General features: G+C 49.1%; 1 protein-coding gene across 2 annotated transcripts in view; it reads left to right on the plus strand.

The window, feature by feature from the left end:
- The window catches only part of CCDC78 (coiled-coil domain containing 78), an 18280-nt gene continuing 4727 nt past the window's right edge, over nt 1-13553 (plus strand). Inside the window, exons 1-13 of one of the 2 annotated variants that reach the window (XM_064520484.1) lie at nt 1-1906; nt 2688-2800; nt 3047-3178; nt 3690-3776; nt 4054-4233; nt 7728-7901; nt 7992-8042; nt 8985-9073; nt 9690-9768; nt 10300-10425; nt 11560-11771; nt 12406-12580; nt 13293-13336. In XM_064520484.1, coding sequence (XP_064376554.1) covers nt 2723-2800; nt 3047-3178; nt 3690-3776; nt 4054-4233; nt 7728-7901; nt 7992-8042; nt 8985-9073; nt 9690-9768; nt 10300-10425; nt 11560-11771; nt 12406-12580; nt 13293-13336 — 1427 coding nt within the window. In that variant the 5' untranslated portion in view covers nt 1-1906; nt 2688-2722. Of the gene's footprint in view, nt 2801-3046; nt 3179-3689; nt 3777-4053; nt 4234-7727; nt 7902-7991; nt 8043-8984; nt 9074-9689; nt 9769-10299; nt 10426-11559; nt 11772-12405; nt 12581-13292; nt 13337-13553 lie in introns of both variants that reach the window. The other variant, XM_026096444.2, reaches the window with a different exon arrangement.

A 13553-nucleotide genomic window follows, 5' to 3' on the forward strand; every position in this document is an offset into this window, starting at 1 on the left:
CCGGGGAGGGGCGGGATGCAGCGACGGGGCCGGGCTGCGCTCTGCGTGCTCGCAGCGTCGGTGTGGTGGGGCCGTGGCCGCGCTGCAGGGCTGCAGCGGCGTGAGGCTCTCTGGCCTCGAAGCCGCTGCCGCCGCCTCGTCTGCAGCGCCGAAGGTGCCTTTGGCGGTCAGCAGCGAGAGCAAAACCCGGTACAACAGTGGCGTTTTGCCTCTTTAGTGGGGACTAATGGAAAATACATATTTTTACCCTTATTTTTGCCCTTGAGAGGTGATGGAGGTTTTTGTTTCCAGTGACATGCTGAAGTGTCATCATTGCCTGATCTGCTGTGTGTGGCATAAGCCAGCACAAAATCTGCTTTGTGTTCCCAGTTTGTCTGGTGCTGGTACAGCACCTGGCACGATCATGTTTTTGCTTCACAACTGGATCTCAGAGGCACTGTAGTATCATAAACAATACACATAGATATGTGTTCTCATATGGCTTCTCAGCACTGCGTTGTGCTGGGTCGTGGATCTGGGAAGGAGAAGTGAGTTTGCGCAGCCGATGGAAAAAGGTTTTGTAAGAATTTGAAACTCCTGTTCGCACAACATCTGCCGTTTCCCATGTTTTAACTGTTCTTGCATTTCCACAACATAGCGCAAAATCAAGACACCGGGGCGCACACAAGCACCCCCGCGTGGGCACTGTAGCCTGGTGGAGTGGCTTGCTTTGCTGCCGTCCTGGGGAGCGTGCTGCTTGGCTTCTTGCCCTGGGCTTTGGGGACCTGGGTGAGCTGTTCCTGGATGAGCTGGTGTTGAGCTGCCCAGCGATGGGAGCAGGGGGGGTTGGTTGTCTCTTGAGCGCCATGGCATGAGCCAGCCTGCCTGTGCCTCCCTGAACCACTGCGTGCACCCGTGGCTGGCTGTCCTCAGAGGGCAGGGCTGGGATGGAGAGCGGGCATGAGACAGCGTGTGTCTGGGGAGCAGAGCTTCAGACCTTCTCATTAGCGTGCCAGAGCACCCACTGGAGACTTCCAAGTATCCCCGTGCCCGTGGGCGGTGTGTGAATTTGGCTTCCTGCTAGGCAGGGGGTATGAAGACACTGCGAATTCTCATCAGTGCTTTCATTACCTTAATAAAATTATTTAAGGGCTATTAAGTTCTGCAGAAAAATCAGACCTAATTGCCTGTTTCATTAGGTTATCCTTCCCTGAGCCCCCAAAAGGCTCTGCAACTTGGTCTCTCTTCCGTGTCCATTTGTGAAATCCACCCCGAGGTATTAGGGAATCTTTTCCAACAACCTGGACCAGATGCCAGCGGTGAAGAGCTAGTACATTCTGCTCAGCACAAAGCTTATCTCAAGACAGTCCCCTGTCTTCCTCTTCTATAGTCTTAGCTTCAACAGATACTAGAGAGTTATTCAGAGCTGCCTTCTTTTTGAATGTTGTATCATCAAAGCTTTTCTTCTGTAAGAGAGAAATTCTTACCTAAGCTCATGTGCTTGGCAGAAGCAGCAGAGCAAACAGGCTCAAATGAGAATAAGGCCTGGCATCCCTTTTACCCCGTGACTGTCATTCACCAAGTTTTCCCAGCATTATCCATTTTGTCTTACACTCACTGTTAGGGTCTTGTGTCAGAGGTTCTGTTCTTGCAGTTTTGATTTAGTACACGCTTGGGAAGTATCCTGTTCAGGCCCAGTTCACCAGTTGCTGTCAGCAGCATTGTATAGACCAGCACAAACCAGATATAGTGCACTCTGGGCTAAACAGAGTTCAACATGCCTCTAACCATGAGTGAACATTGACTAGCGAGCTGGTACAAATTCCTTTGAGTCTGCAGTGAGACAAAGTTCAGCTATGGCAATGACTGACAGAGCTATAGGGGAAGCAGAGCTTCCTAGAGGAACTGCTGGTACCACTCAATTCAGGTAACTTCTTCATATGTCCTGGGAGGTCTTTTAATCTCAGCATGTAACTACCTTTTGTAGGAGTTTATTTCAGTGTATGTTTTGTTTTAAAACTCACCCGTTTTTCTACAGAGCATCCCCGATGCTAATTGATAAGTTTGGGAGAGTCTTTCTTCGGCTGTATCTTGGTCAAAGCTCAAAGACACTGGTACCCATTGGGTTGCTCGTTGGCCTTTCATAGTTGTGTTACTGTCTTTCCTTGATGACACAGGAGATACAAGTATTGTAGAGGCGAGGAAAAAGCTGCATGAAAGCAAGTTGATATTAGATGCTGCTGGACAACCTTGAAACCAGTGGCTTGATTCGTGGGAGACAGGCCCCGTTGTGAAATTTATATCCAGATCTGAAATTCTCTAAAGATCCCTGCAACTGAGACTGAGGCCATTCCTATAGCATGGATTTGAGGTTTAGACCTATGTGTAATATAAACGGAGTAGCGCTTCCTGCGGTCTGTATTACTTCACTGGGAGTGCTGTGTTAAGCTCCTCATTTAAAGTATCTGCTATGTGCTATTTTAGGAATATGGGTATCCCCTGAAAAGTGTCACTTCTCTTCCTCTGACTTGCCTGGGGCGAGTGTAATAATTTGCTCCAACTTAAGTTCAGGGTGGGTGCCACACCCTCTAGCAACCAAAGTTGATAGCAACGTTCCTTGTGCTGTACCTAGAGGAAAAAGTAGCTCTCACAGAGATCCTTAGACTTCTCCTTAGCTCTTCAGTCACTGGCTGCCCAATATCCTGCAGAGATCCTGGCCTCCAAGCACTGAGCCTATGAACACATGGATTTTGGAAGTGCTGCAGGGAACGAGGACATAAGTGCTCTGGCAGAGCAAGTGCAGCATCTCACTAATGAAAGTGTAAGTATGAAAATCTGCAGCCCCTTTCCTGGTTGGTGAACCAGCACTCTGAGAATGAATCCTAATTACAGGAGGAACATGGCAGCTGACAACCCCATCTACAATCTGTTAAAGCTATGAAAAGCAGCATTTTCTTGCTGGATAGGCTGTGCTTTTCCCTTCTGTACTGCGATGGGAGAATAGCAAGGAGGGAGAGAAGATCTGTGCTCACTGGCACCAGCTGCTGGAGCTGTTCTGTGTTTCCAGGTGCAGTTGCAAGATAGGAATGAGAGGCTGTACGTGAAGCTTGGAGACATGCAGGAGAGGATGGGGAAGCTGGCTGGCTCCAAAACAGATTCGTCAACCAGACTGGTCTTCAGTGAAGAGGAAAAACTGAAGGTAATGCAGGCACTTTGGGAGCTGGAGAGAACTGAGCTATGAAGCCTTATGAGCCCAATAGCTCTGCAGTGGAAAATCTGGTGAGAAATGTCAGTGCCTCTCTCTGAAGGGGATGTGTTCCTTACAGCCCAGGCTCTCCTGTTTGCTCTAAGTGTTTCGCCTGGAATAAGGTAGGACTGGCAACTGTCTCGCCAGCTTCTCACACTTCTTCCTACTGGAATAGGCCAAGACCTCAGGGTTGTCTCTCTTTCCTCTTTCCTCTTTGAGGGAAAACTTGCCTTTTTATTTGGTGTGTCTGAGGGGCAGCATGCTTCAGTGGCAAAAGTCAGCCTTGTTGGAAGCTGTCCCTGGTTCTCTGCAGTGTTTCTCTTTTGCTCAGGTAAAAGGTGCAGCTGTGGGTCCTTTCAGTACTTGAGTCTCTGGGCTTAAATTCCCTCGCGTGACCTGTTGAAACAATATGTTGGCCTAAGAAGCAGTCCATGGCCTTTATAATGTCCTTTCTCTCTCCTAGATTTCCAAAGACCTCATTGATCTCCAGATTGAGACAAACAAAATGAGGGAGCAGTATGAGACAGAGAACTTTGAACTGAAAAATATGGTATGTAAAAGTTGAAGTAGCCCATCTTGGCTCTGTCAGATACCTTTACCCAGCACTGCAGTTTAGTTACACAACCATCTTTGCTTGTTGCTTGCAGTAATCTTGTAGCTTTAGCTAGAGTAGTGAGTTCCCCCACTGCCCCGGGGTCCATGAAACTCACGTGAAATTCATCTCTCTCTGAGTCGTAGCATGCAAGAACCAGTTTGACCAAATAAATGCCTAACGATTGCTGCTGGTCCCTGCAACATAGCCTAAATCTACTGCCTCCCCACTGCAGATCCTGGCCCTGGAGAACCGTGTGCTGGAGCTGGAGCTCTCCAGTGAGAAAGTCACCGGGGAGCGTGATGCCTTGCAGGAACGTCTGCATGCTGTGGAGACCAATCGGAAGGAGCTGGCGGATGAGTACATCATTTTGAAAAGCAATTACCTGGCGCTAGGCAAAGAACTTGACCAAGAGGTGAGATGGCCTGTGGTGGACCTACGGACAACTCAGTTGACTTTGGGTTGCTTACCCAAGTTGCAGAGCTAGCTCAGGTCCAGTAAGGTTTATTAGCTGTGAGAGAGCCTAGCTTGAACATGGCTCTTTTGCTTTCCGGGCCCAAGGATTTCATGCAGTGTGTCACACTGGAGCAGGGCTTGCAGAACCTGCTCTGGTCCAACAGGGACAGTGCTGATCCCATGCTCACAGAAAGGGCCGGGTCCACACTGACTTGCGTGACATGCTGCTCTGGGTACCCTGTTGTCAGAGTCTTGCTGTTTGCACATTATCCCAGATCCCCATCACTGGCAGTAATGAGGAGTTCCCTGCAGGTCTGTTGTGAGTGTGTGTACTCCAGGTCCTTCTTAATTTCCAGCGTACTTTGTTTTCCTTTTTTTCTGCATTGTTTTCATAGGCTGCCTGTGAACTGATTTGTAGTCACTCATTTCATGTGGTGGCAAAAAGGGATTGAAAGTTTTGAAGTTGACTAATTTATAAAAAGATGGAACATAAGCAAATCACTGATTGTCCCTAAAAATATAGAGAATTTCTTGGTGACTGTTAACCTACTGAATATTAACTGAGGTCTTTTAGATCTAAGTGTGTATTTCTTTGGCATGAATAGCTACTTTACTAGACCTTCCTCTCCTCCCTCCCTCCCCCACCTTCTTTCTCACCTCCTTTTCAAAATGGATTCGGAGACTAACACACTCCTCCCTGCTTTCCTTGGCGGATATTTCAGCTGTATCAGCTTCATGGCCTCGTTTACTGTGTAGTCTCACAGCCTGCTGTGCTGGCGCTGTGCAAGCTGTGATGGAAAGATGTGGGGCCGGGACCCGGCACGCTGGTTTAAGCCGTGCTGCAACTGAACGTCACCCCACGGCTGACAAAGCCACGCCAGGCTTGTTTGTCCATGCCCCTTCTTGCCTCCCTGCAACCTGTCCAGTCTCTTTTTATGGTGAACATCCTTCTGCAGGGCTCAGGTAGAGGAATATGTGACATCATGATCATCCAGTTGCAAATAAGTGAGTTAGTGACTCTTGTGAAGTTACCCCCCTTAGCATGACCATGACACCGAATGATGTATGTGCTCTTTGCCTGCTCCAGCTGGAAACCAAAAAGCCAGTCTAAGCTAATCTGCTACACCTTGCAGCTGGAATGCATGAAGAGCACACTCACGCACACTATCGTTTGTCTCCTGTAAGCTGAGATGTGGTAATTTCTTACGAGGAGGCAAGCTCAGCTACTTGCAGGGTTGTGAACCCCCTCTCCTGTCCTTAGCATATCCCGCAGGAGCACGAGGCAGAATGCGTGCAGCTGACTGTCAGCAAGGCAGCAAGCTGCTGAGACACAGAGCCGCCAGCCTCGCACAGGGATTTCACAGCATTTAGTAATCTTAGTTACTTCTTGTCCCCGAGGGGATGCAGTATGTTAGTCAAAAATTGGATTTTCAGGTTGCTGACATCTGTAAATGATGGTTTTAAAAGGTTAGTGGTAACAGTGTACCGTTTTCTTATGGATCCTAGAGCGTTCCAGGAAGTTAGGTATCAATGTCCCCATTTTATGTGAGAGAAAAGTGAAGCACATGGATTAAGTTATTTGCCTGGATAACATCCGAAAAAGTGGCGAAGCAGAGATCAGAAGCCAAAGTTGAAATCCTTGGCTGTAATTGGTAGGATCGGGATTTTACCCCAGTTTCTTGGCTCTGACTACTGAATATCCCTGCCTGAAGCAAAAGAGACTGCGACTTGGCAGGTTAGGACTTGTCGCAGTATGGGCCTCTTGCTCATTATTTTCCCCGTGTGGACTTTCCCAAAGGAAATGGCAATAGCAGCCTGCGGTTCTGCCCCCTCCCCTTCCTCAGCGCTCTTCTTAGGAGACAATGAACCTTTTACACATTCCCAATTACAAGTGCTACTTGTGACCTTGCCAATATGTTGTCATGGCTGCTTGGCACAGAAGCAGCTCTGCAAGCTCATTCATGGTCCCTTGTACGGGAACAGTTAGAGTCTCTGAATTGTTACAACCCCCATTGTATGTCCTGATTCACAAATCGCTCTGTGTCCGTCCGAGGCAAATGAGACCGGCTGAGTTGGCCTTTCCTGTCCCTGGGGAAGTGTCTTGCATAAGATGCCAGTCAGTCACTTTGTGCCTGTTTTCTAACTTGCTGTAAATTCTTCCTTTTCAAGAGTCTGACCTTTTCTCAACTCTCCATTTCCTCCTCCTCTTTTGTTCAGCAGCTTACACAGTTTGTATCAGTGATGCAAAGTGAGGCCATCGGAGGGAACCCAAATGGCTATGAACCAGTGCCATACTGGGGTTTTCCTTGGAGGAGGGCCAGGGTTTAGAGCACATGGGAGGCAGAGAAGCCCATCACAAACCTGGGACTGCCTCTTTCTTTTGCTAGCCAAAAAAGCTGGTACTTCTGCGCCTGTGTGACCCCCTCTGATCAAATTGTCAGGACTGACAGCTGCATATGGATCGTTTTCAGTTAGAGAACAAGCAGCCTGTCTCTGCGTAGCTGTCAGTTTTCACAGCTGTATATCTCACCTCTTTGTCAGTCTCTTTTCTCCTCTTCTCACTCCTTCAGCCCACCCTGTGCTATCTTTTGATAAGCTATTCTCTACAGGGATGACTCAGATGACCTCTGCCTCCCATCCTCCCGATTCACTGCCATGGTAACAATTACTCAAGCTTGTCCCAAGTCATAAACCCCATCAAAGCTTTGTTATCTACATAGAAACCCTCCCGTGAGACATGAATTCCCCCAGTGTTCCTTCCAGATCACCTGTAACAGAGCCTTTCTCATTCAGATACTCTTTATCTTTTGGAAATGTGTCACTTCACACCAGCACTGCTTTGAATCTCGCTGCCTACACGGTACTGTGGGCTGTCTGCTTCTGGAGGTATGCATTCAAACAAAACTGGAATTAGCTGGGTGGCGTCAGCCTAGATGGATGGATATTTGTCCATTCTCTGTTACATTATGTAGTCCAGCACTGTTCGAAGGCATTGTTCAGGAAAAGACATGCCCCAAAGTGCTGGAAAGCTGTGTGGGGAGTACAGAAATAGAGTAATAAGGGAGGCAGTAGGTCAGGACAGAGAGGTGTTGGCAGAGCTGTGCCCAGGACAGGATTGGCACTGGGGTGTACTGGCACAAGGATCTGTATCTGAATGGGAGTGTGAGAGCGAGACGGTCCAAGGGAGTAGGGTTACGTGTGAATGAATGATCCTGCATTCTACAGCTGATGCCTGGCAATGATACTTGTCCTGCATTTCCATGAGAATTAGAAAATCCACTCATATCTTTGGACATATGAGAGAGAACTAAAAATAAAACTTGCTTTCAGGAGGGGATGTGAGTGCCTGCTTTGTGTACGCACCAAGAGCAGTGCGTACGTGCTGAACAAACAGCGTGCAGAGCTGGAGAGGCAGGATTTCAGAAGCTCATTCCTTCTTGTTTGACCTGGCAGGTCATGAAGAATGAAGAGCTCAGCCTAGAACTGCTCAACCTGGCCAATGCCAGGAGCAAGCTTCCCCACACGCAAGACAACCGCTACCACTCCCACACCAGGGACGACAAATCCTCAGCTGAGCTGGAAAGAGTGCGTGCAATGGTCCACCGTCTGTCTGCACGGAAGGTGAAGGTAAGGACCTCTCTGCCCGTGTCACCGGTCTGAGGTCTTTGGAGAACAGGGATCTAATAGGTGCCTTCTTCTGTCTCTTATTAAAAACAGCCAGAAGATGTAGTTGCCTCTGAGCATGAGCGGCAAAAGCTGGAGAGAAATGTGAGTGTGTGGGGGCTGCTGGATCCTTGGGGAAGCGGAGGGGGGTGTTTATTCAGAATGTAGTGGGCGGTGCCTTTTACTAACTTGCATTTTGTGGATGATCTGATGCCTTGATTTTCTTTTTCTAAGCTGTGTAATGAAGAAATGAGCCCAAAATAACTCCAGCTCTTGGGCAGAGAAAAACTGAGGCAGGGTTCCCTCAGTCAGTGCCACTGGGCGAATAGAGGCAGGAGTTTAAAAGGTAACATGTCCATGTCTGCGAAGAGAGTGTCCATCTTAGAGAGAAGAGGGCCCAGTGGCGGTGCTCAGCACTGCTTGGAGACTTGCTCTTTTTCTTCTTGCAGGTTAGGAGAACCATAGGATCAGTGGAGATAGGAGAAGAGGGCACCGAAAATAGGGGAAGTGAACAAAGCTGCAGTGTCGGGAGACTTCCTGGCCAAGTGTCTCGAGAGGCACTCCAGTGAAGTATTTGGCAGGGTAGAGGGGTGCTCCTGGCTGGTTCTGAGGCTGCTTGGAGAGCAGTGCAGAGTATTGGGAATGTGCCATTATTTGAAAACTATGGTGGTGATAAAGCACCCAAAAGAGCACAGAGATGTTTCCTGCCTCGTTCCCATCTGCAGTCTGTGCGATACCGGCTTGGGTTCCACCACGAGTTACTGACAACTTCTCCTGGGAAGAAGAAGTCTTCTTCCCAAGAAGAAGAGAGAATCTCACTTGTTGGAGTGACACCTGTGCACCAGGTGGCCTATCTTCAGATCAAACACTGCTTCTGGTGTGTTACAGAGCATTGATCACTCCCACTTAAACCTGTCCTTTTCCCTGTATTTCCCTTAGCAACTGGACTTTTGCTCAATTGGAAGATCCCCTCACTTTTCCCCCATTCAAGAATCCCTCTGTTGAGTTCAGCCATCTATCTCATCTTCCTGTTCATTTGTCTCTCAGTTGCTTGGAAACCAAGATCACATAAAAGTGGAGCTTGAAAAAATGAAGAAAACCTATGATTCGCAGCAGCAGAAGCTGGAAGAGAGAGTGTGAGTGTTTGAGGGCATGTCCTTCTGTTGTCTGGCTGGGCATTTAAGGAGCTCAGTGCTGCAGAATCTGATCCCTGTGAAAAGAAGTGGAGGAAGCATCCCTTTGGTGGGTGGGTACAGGGTGGGAAATGACTGTTCATCCTTAGAAGAAGTGATGCTTGGAAGCAGACTGATCTTTTCAAGGACCTTAAGAGAGTTAGAGATGTGCTTAAAAGTCAGTCATGTTTAGGTATCTGAATGGCCTATGCACCTTTGAAAGATCCACCTTTAATGGCACGCATGGGGAATGTGTCCCAGAGATGAATCCTGAGTCTCCCGAGTCCTAGACCTTATCCCTACAGCTGTTCTTCCATCAACAGGCTGGGACGGGGTTAGTGTCTTGGCGAAGGCTGTCACAGCAGGGGCTGAACAGAACTGTGCCCTCTCAGTCGGGAGGACGTTTACCTTCAGTTGCAAGAGTTCTGTGGTGTCTGGTTAGCATGTATCCGATGGTGGCTGGCACCTGCTGCTTAGCTGTTTCTGTCACTCAGTAGTGACTTTCTTCTCAAAGCTGTCTGTAGTGGCCTATAGAGCAGTTCAGGGATTTAACATAAACACACCTTTTCTTTATGCCTAGGGTCACAATGGGGAAGGAGCTGCAGGAGGCAAAGAGAGCAATCCGCGACACCCAGCACAAACTGGCGGAGCAGTCAGCAGTAAGGGCAGGCCCCCTTCCAATCCCCAGCTCCAGTCCAGGCTCCGGGACTGGCCCTGCTCATCCACTCCTCCTGTGGTTGAGACGCTGAGTGCAATGCATGTAGTTTCTTGGAGATAGCAGTGAAATGGATGTCTAGTCCTGGAGGTATTCCAACAAGTCTCCCTCTCCAGAGAGATTGTCGTACCAAGCTGCTCCTCCCTATGCAGGTTGCTTCTCCAGATGTACAGTGTACACAATGGGACGTGCTCCTTGCCACAGCTGGTGGGAGGAATTTTGTTCACTGCTGGTGAAAAGAAAGGCTTGGTTAAATCACCTAGGGAGAATTGCAAATGACTGGGTAGCAGAAGAATATGGACCGTAAACATTTCCAGAAGGCTTCTGTGAAAACCCAGGCCTTTCCCAACCTCTCTGCTCTAGTGGAATTGAATATCTGAAATTAAGTTCCCTTCTGTTTGTTACTGAGGCTGTTAGTGCTCCCAGCCTGGCTGGCAGGTGAGGGCTGCGGTGAGTGTGTGTCTGCTGTGCCTAGGTGCTGCTCACCTCCCAGAGCCAGCTCCAGGAGGTGGAGGCGGAGAACTCCCGGCTGCAGCTCAGGCTGAAGGAGTTGAACGAGGAGTACCGCTCCCGGCTCACGCAGTACATCAAGGACCTGGCGGTGGGTACCCCCAGCCCCAAGGGCTCTCCTTGCCTGGAGAGGGCTCTCCTGCTGGTGCAGGGCTGCCTGCTGCTTGCAGGTTGCTGCTGTTTCCCCTCCTTTCTAGGCTGCAGAGCGGAGCAGCAGTGGGGCTTGGGAAGCCGTGCGTGCAGCTGGAAGGGGTCTCTCTTGGTCAGGCTCTGGGAGGCCCGGTTGTGCCCTCAGCTTAGTCTGGGGGAGGAGATGCCAGCCCCCCTCCTAGCCCAGGTTTCCTGTATGGCCCCACCAAACAGTCTGTGGGTTTCTGCTGGGACTTTCTTTCTTGGTCAGATTTCTTGAACTGAAAGATCCTCTTATTTATTGTGGCTGCCTTCCAGTTGGCTTCTAATCTCCATTGCCCTGACAACTTCCCTCGGCAGGCCAGACGATGCCACTGCTGCCTTTGTTACCGCCTCGGTGTGCTGACTCCATGGTGACTCTGCTGCTGCCCCGGAGGAAGCTTTGCCAGCCTCCGTGATCGATTACAGAACCGTGTAACGCGAGTGCCTGGGCCCCACCATAGGAACAAGCACCTTTGACATAGAGTAGGGCCTACAGAGCATGCTGAGGACTCAGCACAAAGACAGAGTTTCAGACAGGTTCAGGCCCGGATACCTGATTATATTCAGCAGTGACTGAAAAGAGGTCTCCCTCTATCCCCCTGTCCTAGGTAGCAGTAAGCAGTTTTTGGCAAAAGCTGCTGTGCAGCGACGAGGACAGTACCGGAGAACACAGTGTGATGATAGATCGGGAGAGTAAACAAAGGAATTTTTGCTTGTAAGAATAGTTGTGTTTCTAACAGAGCAATGTTAAAGTATCTCCTAGCTAACGGAGAGAGAGCAGGGCACAGTGGAAAGAGTGCAGGGCGAGAGATGGTAGTTCCTAAGGCTGACTTGTATTTCTCTAGACCAGTCACTAATGTAGCACAGCTGCCTTCTCTGCCTTGAAGGGGCACGATGGAAGTTAATTAGTCTTTCCTGCACTTAGAAAATGGAAGATACACCCTATTCTAAGTGCTGTTATCACAAATATTCCTGGATCTTCCATGTGGGAAATGGGTTAAATGTCTTAGGGAATAACTTGGTCATCTCAATTTCCTTCTCTTTATGTTCAAAGGACTACATGGACAGCAAATCCGGCAACCTGAAGGGGCCTAGCAAAGGCCCAGCTAATCATGCTTACATGAAACGCTTTGTGGACGGCATGCTGAAGGATATCAAGGCTTCGCACAAGTCTCGGGAAGAGCAGCTAGCTGGAGCGGCACGTGGCTACAAGAAACGCATGAGAAACTTAGTCAAGAAGCATGAAAACCTGCTGATTGCTTACAGGTAAGGCTGAGCCAGGAACCAGGCTCCCTCTGTTTCTCTTCAGCTATTGCTGAGGACCTTCTGGAAGTGCTCTGTAGCACTAGCACCCAGCCCCACTGCTGAGAGGGAGGCAAACAGCGGGCTCCCAGGTGGAGCAGAGGATCCAAAGTCCATGCTTAACTCTGTACTCTTGAAAAGCCAGGAGCAGAGTGTCTCTGGCTATGTGTCAGGTTGCTCTGGGAATATACTGGAGCTGCTCTGTGCATGTTTTTCCCATGTAAAATTTGTGGTGAGAGACTGATTCCGTGCTGGTTGGTGTGGAAATGCAGCAGTACCCCAAATAACTCCTACCTCACAACCCTTCCCTGCAGTGCTCTCAGCCCTGCTCCACGGTTCTCTCAGCAGCTTGCGTTGTGGGAAGCAGCAGCAATGCTTCTGGCATAAAAGCCACAAATAGCTCTAGGACAAGCTTCCCTCAGAAATACTCCCAGGAATATTGTGCATGCTACTGGGCTCTCCCACTTATCCCTTGCTGGCTCGTCCTGGCCAGAAGCCAGGAGGTCCTAAGCAAATGGTACCTCCATCAGCAGCAGCAGCACTCAGTGCTGTTATTTAACCAAAGCTACTAGGGACTAACCCCTTTGGCTCGTTACAGGATGCAGCGAGAGCAGATCCAGTGCCTGGGCAGCAGCGATATGGACTCTGGCCCTGCTGAGTTCCACTTTTCCATCACAGACCCAGAGCTGCTGACAAACACAACCCAGGAGTTAAACCGGCTGCGGCAGGATAAAGCAAAACTGGAGATGCAATTGCATGAATTGCAGGAGAAGGTAGTGGCTGGTCTGCTGACTTTACCGTGGCAGTGAAACCCCACGGTGGTGGGGGAACGTCTCCCAGGCAGATAGATTCAGCCTGATCTCTCCTCTTTCTTACTCATTCCCTAAGTGTTTGCTGTGTCTCTGTGACACACATGGGTAGTGCTCACTCACTTTCTAATTCTTGGAAGAGAGAGGTTGTCCAAGCAGCCCCATCGTTGCTGCACCTCTGCTGTGTAGGGGTGAGTTATAGTTAGATCCAGGAAGCTGGGCAGCTCCATAGGTTGGCATCACTGAGCTCTGGGAGGGCTGGGGAGTAGCAGATGTTAAGGGAGAGCTGCCAAGCCAGTAGACTCAACATATTCATAAAAGACCAGGAAGATAGGACAAGGCTTGCTGTTCTGGAAGGCTTTTGGCTTGGCATGTATAAATAACTGACCAGGAGACCACACTCAGAAACATGCCAGTCAGATCCATGTCCTTCCACTGATTCTGGCCAGGCAGAGGTGTGTTTCTTCATTTGCATGAGATACATTTATTTAAAAATGAAGAGGGTGGGAGACACTAAACCTTAAGATTGTCCTGCAGATCACTTCCTTGTCAGGACACTGGTGGCTGTTAAGAGTGCTAGGATATTTTGTGCTGTTTGCTTCAAAGTGACAGGGACTGTAGCAAGATTGCAGTGGTTTGATGCTTACAGAATATATTGTTTTCTCTTTCCCTTCAGAAAAGACTGAGAGAAACCTCTGGCTTTGGGCTATCCCCTGAGCAGTAAGTCCTGCCTGTTTCTTGGCATATTTGTAATTCTGAATGCTCCTTGCTCTATGGATTGAGAAGTCTTCTACATTACTTGGAGAAGGTAATAAATAGGGAGAAGGAGAGCTGATAGGGACTCATCGGAGAGGAAAAGGCAGCTGTCATCTCAATACAGCATTTCCTGTGGTGAAATGAGTTGGTCATTTGGGCCTTGATCCAAGAAAGCTCTTAA

The sequence above is a fragment of the Dromaius novaehollandiae genome, chromosome 14 (genome assembly GCF_036370855.1).
Source record: "Dromaius novaehollandiae isolate bDroNov1 chromosome 14, bDroNov1.hap1, whole genome shotgun sequence".
NCBI classification, from domain to species: Eukaryota; Metazoa; Chordata; class Aves; order Casuariiformes; family Dromaiidae; genus Dromaius; species Dromaius novaehollandiae.